Below are 6721 nucleotides of genomic sequence, written 5' to 3'. Positions count from 1 at the left end.
GCTGTCCAAGAGGAGCGCTGAGATACGGGCCAAGTACCGAGGCAGGGCCGAGACAAATGAGAGAAGAGAGTGACGGAGGGAGGGAGAGACGGGCCGGGAGACCGAGCAAGAGGAACGAACTGGACAAAGAGTCACAGAGACAGGCAGAGATGCTGGAAGGGGTACTGACAAGGGGAAAAATGAAGAGAAAAGCTAAAAAATAGGGGAACCAAGGAGAGAAGGTGAGGCAAGTGAGACAGGAGAGCGCTTGTCAGGAAGGTCAGGAAGGAGGGAGATAAGGTCCAGCTCCCAGGGACAGGTCAGTCCAGCTCGGGACCGGTCTGAGGAGCGGGCGGGCAGGCAGCTCGGGTTCCAGCTCACACACCTGGGAGCGGGGTGGGGCGGCGGCGGCGGGGGGGGGCCGGGGCGCCGACCGTGCGGGACCAAAGGCAGCGCGCGCCGCGCCGGGGCGGCAGAGCCCCCTTGGCAGGCCCGGCGGCCCCGCCCCCTCGGCCGCCTCCTGCGCCGGGGCTTTTCCTGCGGGGCTCAGGAAGCCGGCCTAGCGCGGCCGCGAACAATAGCTCGGGACTCGGGCTGCGCTCGGGGCGAGGCCGGCGCGGGGCCGCGGGGCCGCGGGGCCACGGCGGAGGTGCGTCGGCCCCGCCCGGGGCCCGCCGCGAGCCCCCCGGCCCGGCCCGAGCCTCAGTTCGCTCCGCGCCGCGGGGTCATTGTTGGCCGCGACTGAGGGAGCGTGAGCCGGGGGAGGAGCTGGGGCGGCGGCGGCGGCGGCGGCGGCGGCTGAGGAGCCAGAGGGGGAGCCAGAGAGCGAGGGAGGGAGGCCGGGAGAGCGAGGGAGCGAGGGAGGGAGGAGGAAAAATAAAGAGGAGAGCTGAGCGGGGCTGAACAATAGAGACAGGCAGACGGGAGCGGAGGAGAGCCAGCCGCCGCTGCCGGGCAGAGCGGGCGCCCAGGCAGCCCGGGCACAGCAGCGGCCAGCGCCCTCGGGGGAGGGGTGCCATGGGGGAGCCGGCGGCCGGCGCCCGCAGCCCGCAGCGCGCCTCCGCCTGAGGGACGCCTGGCGTCCTCCGCCTCAGCCCCGCCGCCCCGGCCGCCCGCCCTCGAAGCCCAGAGTCCGCCGCGTCTGCGGCCGCGGCCGCTGCTCCCCGCGCCCTCCACCCAGCGGGTGCCGGGCAGCTCTCGGCCCCAGGCTTCGCTGCCCCCGGCTGCCCGCGGGCCCCAGTCATGAACCCTCCGGAGGGGGCAGCGGAGGAAGGAGGAGCCGCTGACTCGGACGTGGACGCCTTTTTCCGGACAGGTAAGCTGAGCAGCGCGCCGGGGGCTGTGGCGAGGGCTGCTGCCTCGGACGCGGCGTCTCAGACAAGTTTGGGGAAGGAGGGCTGTCGCTGGGGTGTGCGTGCTGGGGGCCAGTGCTCCTCGTCGTCGGGGCTGGAGTTGCCTTGAGTGCCTTGATTGTTGTTATGGCAATGCTGGTTGCGTTTTGGGGAGGGGTGGGGGCTGGGAGCTCGGCACTCCTCGGCGTTCACCCCACTTGCGGAGTCTGTGTCAGGGAGCGGGAGGCGGTCCCCTCGGGCCGCCTGCTCCCGGAGCGCGGGGACGGGGCGATGTGGGATCACTTTGCAGCGCGCCGCTCCAGCCACCAGCCTCCCCAGCCCCTCCCTCGGCCGCCCCCTCCCCCAGCGACCGGCCCGGCACCCCTTCTCTGGCCAGGGACCCTGGTGTGCAAAGAGGGTCACTGGGGACTAGGGGTCGCGAAGGCTGCAGACTGACAGCCACGAGCGGCGCGGACCGAGGGCGGTCGAGCCTGGTGCGTGTGGGGAGCCAGCGTCTCAGACTTTGGAGGCCGACAGGCTGAGAGGGCGGTGGGCGCCTCAGACCTCCTCCTTGTCCTCCTCTTCTCTAGTTCTGAGAACAGATGAGCTTTTCATAAGAATCACTCATTCCTGGAAGTGCGAGTTAGCGTCCTCCTCATACACACCCACTGAATCCTCGCTGGCTGTGGCGGGTAGAGCCCCCGATCTGTCCTTCCAGCAGCTGTTTGCGGCCCCCGCGGCTTCCCTTCCCACAGGTGTATAGCTCCTCCTATTCCCTGGCTACACAGCCCCTTCCTCATGTCCCAACACCTGTGCCCTCGTTCGTCTTTTGGCTAAGGATTCTCCCCTTTACCTGTGGCTCCCACCAACTTGTAGGCAGCGCTTCCCGTCTCCTGTGTCTGGAACCATTTTGTTTGGAATCTTTGTCCCAAGGAGTCCAATAAGTTAGGGAGTCCCTGCACATCTTCCCTCTTTTGGTAAATTGGGTTAGAGGACATGAACTGGTGGGGTCAGGGATCAGGTTAGCTCTGAAGGCTCTCTGCACACCCATCTGTTCCCTAATCTCATTGCCCTGGAGGTCATCTCTAGGGAAGAGGATGGGGTGCTTTGTTGGGGAGACTTGAGGCTTTACAAGTCAAGACTTGATTGGCCCATATGTTCATTTTCTAGTTGGTCTAAAGAGAAAAGAGACTGAAGGACAGGAGCTAATGCCGGGTCTGGAGAAACAAGAGAGGGCACCTGTTAGTGTATCCTGCTTCCCAGGGCTTAGCCTTGCCTGCGTTCCCTCCTTCCTTTTCCCCAAACATACACATCCCCTCTCCTTCTCTCTGGTCCTCTCACACCTCCCCCACCCCCCAAACACACACACTGCCACCATACACCCAAAGCTTGGATTCTAAAGAGGTGCCTAACCTGAGTTTAGGGGAGAGGTTCTGGGGTCTAAGTGAAATCTAGAAATACTCACCGGGTCTCCCCTGACCATCCCCTTTCCTTCCTGCTACAGCATCTGTGGCAAAAGTCTGCCTTTTCTTAGCTCTGGGGAAAACCCTTGAAGTGTGAACCTTCCCATATTCCATTTTTGGGCTCGACTTTCATCTTTTGGCAACCACTTCCCCTTCCCCTTTCCTACCATCTAAACACTAGTACTTGCCCATTCTCTGTCCCAGGCCCTTCAAGCAGAGCTCAGTTTCTAGAGGCTTGCTAATTTCTGACAAATGAATTCACACATTGTTAATGGTGTTAATGGCCTGTAATGGTCCAATGTGTTACTTTTCCCAGGGCCTTTCAAAACATAATGTGTGGCATACATTGTCTAGTCCTGGCTCAAATCACAAAGTAAATAGCAGACTGGGATCTGTCTCCTGTGGGACTCCTGTTGGGGATATTCTCCTTCCTCCTTGGGCATCCCTGTTTTGGGGATAGCAGGGAGGCTAGGTCTGATGTGCACTTAGAATCAGAGAAAGGTTGACTCCTCAATTCATAAAACTGGAAATGACTGAACCTGTAACAAGCTGCAAGAGGGAATGTAGGCTGCCTGTGGCTGCCCCCCTCTCAACCCTGCATGGTCTTCTGTGCTCTGCTTCCTGATTTTGCCCCCTCTAGTCCTTCTGTTCCTGGGGATTCTTAAGCTTGGAAAAGGCCCTGTTTCTTAACCTTCTTCCTTGTAATTCTCCATCTTCCATAGCACTGCTAGGCTAGATTTTAAATTCATTCAACTGAACAATCAAGAAACCTTCAAACACATTTTCCAAGTTCCTAGCACCAAGGTTATCCCCTACTTTCTGGTGGAAGATTTTGCACGCACAAAGACCAGACTGGCAATTGCTTTGTCAAAACTCTGGCATACAATGCCTCTAATTAGGCATGTTTTGAATAATTCTGTCATTTTAGTTCCTTACTTGTCCTCTTCTGATTATTTAGGTATTTCATTTCTCTTGACCAACTGATTAAGCTAGATTCCCTAACTCTCACTTCCCTGCACACACACAGACACATAACACATCCCCAACCCACTATTCTTACAGACTGATAGATTCCGTATCCTCTTCCTGGGAATTTTCTGTTCCAAGCCTGGGAAAGTGTGCCAGAATAATTTTATTGATTATGGCACAGGAGGGGAAATATGGGAATCAGAAGTAGAGTAGAAAATTAATAAGGACATTTCAACTCTTAGTAGGAGACTTCTGCTGTCCAGGGTGCTGTGAAATACAAAAGAAATATTCAAAGTGGTCTCTGACCTCAGAGAACTTTTAAAAGAAGGTTGACAATTATTGCTCAATTAGAGATTAATTAATTGCCAAACATTTTGGTGCTATAAGATAAAAATTTGACAGAATTACAGAGGAGGTAGAACCAAGGGTAGTCCTTGGGATGGAGAGTAGGAGGAACAGCATGGGAAAAGGTACATGGGAGGTTGGGGCATTGACATTGAGGATCCCAGGCTGACCAGGTGGAGAGCGTAGGTTAGGGAGGAATGGGATGCAGGGATGGGTAAGAAGGGCAGGGCCAGATAGGGACAGTCTGGGAAGTCTGAGAGGAGTCTGGAATTGACTCAGGGTCAGGAGGGAATTATTTTAGGTTAGTTAGTATCAATAAAAGTTTTCTTTTCTTTTTTTTTTTTTTGCCAGGGAGTTAGAAGAGGTTTGGAGGTGGAAGGGAGAAAGCTTGTGGACAAGGAAAACTGAAGATACTAGATTAATTGCAGAGTTAGATAGCTGGAGAGGTGAGACAAGAGTAGGTTCCCTACCAAAAGTAAAAGCTTAGTTTTGGTGAGCTGAGGAGAAACCTCTGTAAGACTCAAAGAAAAAAAATTTAAAGAATAAGTGAAAAGAGATTGATGTTAAAATATCTTTTACCTCTATCTTTCTCTTGAGTTTTGGTCCTATGAGTCCAGACATTTTCAACTAGGGTTTTTACTGTTACTTGGACATCAGCCAGCCTCAACTCTATATGTCTTTCTAACTCCCAAACTAACTTCTCCTCTTGTCTTTCTTAATTCTGTAAGTGGCATCTTCCCTCTCCCAGTTGTAATATTTAAAATCTTGGTAATGTCTATGAGGAGTCACTTTCCTCTAACAAACCCTATTGAATTATCTTTCATTGTCAGCCTATGCTGTTCATCCACAGGTCCTCTTCCATAGTCCAGCACCTATTATGCTGCCCATGGCTTCTTTTTCTGTCCCTTGGAGTCTGCTCTCTCACCCTCACTCCAAATTGTCACCTGCAGGCAGATTGTACTTTCTAGAGTAGATTGCACTACTTTTATCACATCACCACCCAGTTTATGAACTTACAGTGACTCCTTAGTACCTTCAGGGTCAAGTCTGTGCTTCACAGCTCAGTTCCGGCCAGGTTGCTCTTCTCATGGCCAAAAGGTACTTTCTGACTCACATTCTCTTTGAACCATCCACCCCTTCACTCCTACTCTTCAAATCCAACTCATTCTTCAAGACTTGAGCACACCCCACCCCATACCCCTCTTCTGGAGCTTTCACAGCTCACTAAAGCAACTCTCTCCTCTGAAAGTCTAAAGCACTCATTTTCTCACTTCATCAGTAATAATGTACTGTTTTTAGCTCTTTAATGTATGTAAGGCTTTTCTCCTCCATTGAAATTATTTATAAGGTAAAAGATATTTTGAAAAGTTCATGACTGATCAAAACCAAAACCCAAACAGATCACCTCCCTCCAATATGATAAAATAAACATGGCAAAACATAAGCAGTTGTTGAATTCAGGTGTGGTATATTGGTATTCACTATACTATTCTTTAAACTTTTCTCTCACATGATAGTCTCAACCCCTCTAGACAGAGGACTTGGACATTGGTGGGTGTGAATCATTGAGAAAGGAGATTTTAGAACAACATCTATGTTTATGTGCAATTCTTTGAGTAAATATTGGCACCCTGCCTGTGCATTGCCAGGGACCTTACAGGGGAGGGCCTCCTGAGCTCTCTTTTGCAGCAAAGGAAAACATCTCTTTTTGACAAATGTGCTTGATGTCCCAGCATGTAAACATGATGCTTAATTCAGTGTTTATTGTTCCTTCTGGATTCTCCTCCTTTTCTGCCCATCATGAATTGGGCTTTTGGTCATATCATTTTCCAGGAACTTCTGTGGGAGTATTGAGAGGACTTTGTTGTTCTGGAGAGGGAATATTGTTAATATTTCTAGTGTTGTATTTATATACACTATTCCTACATTAATATATTTTAGAACATATCAATGATATCCAGGTGTGCTTTCATAAGGTATGGAAGGCTGTGTTTCATCTTTGTGCCACCAGTTGTCAGTAACTTGATTATTGGCACATATTTGATAATTCTTTGGAAGATGGAAGAGGTGTTGGAATAAACTGAAAGCTATAGAAAGAAATTAGGTGAGAAGTGAGAAAAACCTTCCTGACTGTAAATATCAATAAAACACTAGAACAGGTGAACTAAGGGTCCTTCTCAGATGTTGGAGAATAAACACTTCCTTTTCAAAGATCTTTCTGGTTCTGGAACTTGGCAGTTTGCTTTTGGAAGTAGGCTGTATGGTTTGGTCTAGTGGTTCTCAAGCATGGGCAATTTTGTACCCCAGGAAACATTGGGTGATATTTGGAGACAGGTTTTTGGTTGTCACAACTAGGGGTGGGGTTGCTATTGGTATCTAGTGGATGGAAGTCTAATGTGTTGCTATGCATCTTATAATGCACAGGACAAAAAAGAATTTTCCAGCCCCCAAATGTCAGTGGTTCTGAAGGTGAGAAACCCTGGTATAGTGAGAAGATCTTGGGTTTTGGATCAGAGAGGCTTAGTATTAACTAGGGGCAGAGTCTTGGGTAAACAATTTAATCTCTCTCATCCCCAGTTTTCTGCAAAATGGGACTAAAAATGCTTGCTTCACAGGTTTGGAGTATTAAATAGG

General features: G+C 51.3%; 1 protein-coding gene across 15 annotated transcripts in view; it reads left to right on the top strand.

Moving 5' to 3' along the window:
- Positions 1-542: 542 nt before the first annotated feature.
- The window catches only part of KALRN (kalirin RhoGEF kinase), a 654582-nt gene continuing 648403 nt past the window's right edge, over positions 543-6721 (top strand). For 5 of the 15 annotated variants that reach the window (XM_073231512.1, XM_073231511.1, XM_073231509.1 and 2 more), the window contains exon 1: positions 550-1294. In XM_073231512.1, the coding sequence (XP_073087613.1) occupies positions 1222-1294 (73 nt within the window). In that variant the 5' untranslated portion in view covers positions 550-1221. Of the gene's footprint in view, positions 1295-6721 lie in introns of all 15 variants that reach the window. The other 10 variants (XM_073231508.1, XM_073231507.1, XM_073231506.1 and 7 more) reach the window with 6 other exon arrangements.

This window comes from Manis javanica, chromosome 3, assembly GCF_040802235.1.
Source record: "Manis javanica isolate MJ-LG chromosome 3, MJ_LKY, whole genome shotgun sequence".
NCBI classification, from domain to species: domain Eukaryota; kingdom Metazoa; phylum Chordata; class Mammalia; order Pholidota; family Manidae; genus Manis; species Manis javanica.
Note: the sequence above shows the minus strand (reverse complement) of the source record. Positions and strands in the feature narration are given on the sequence as shown.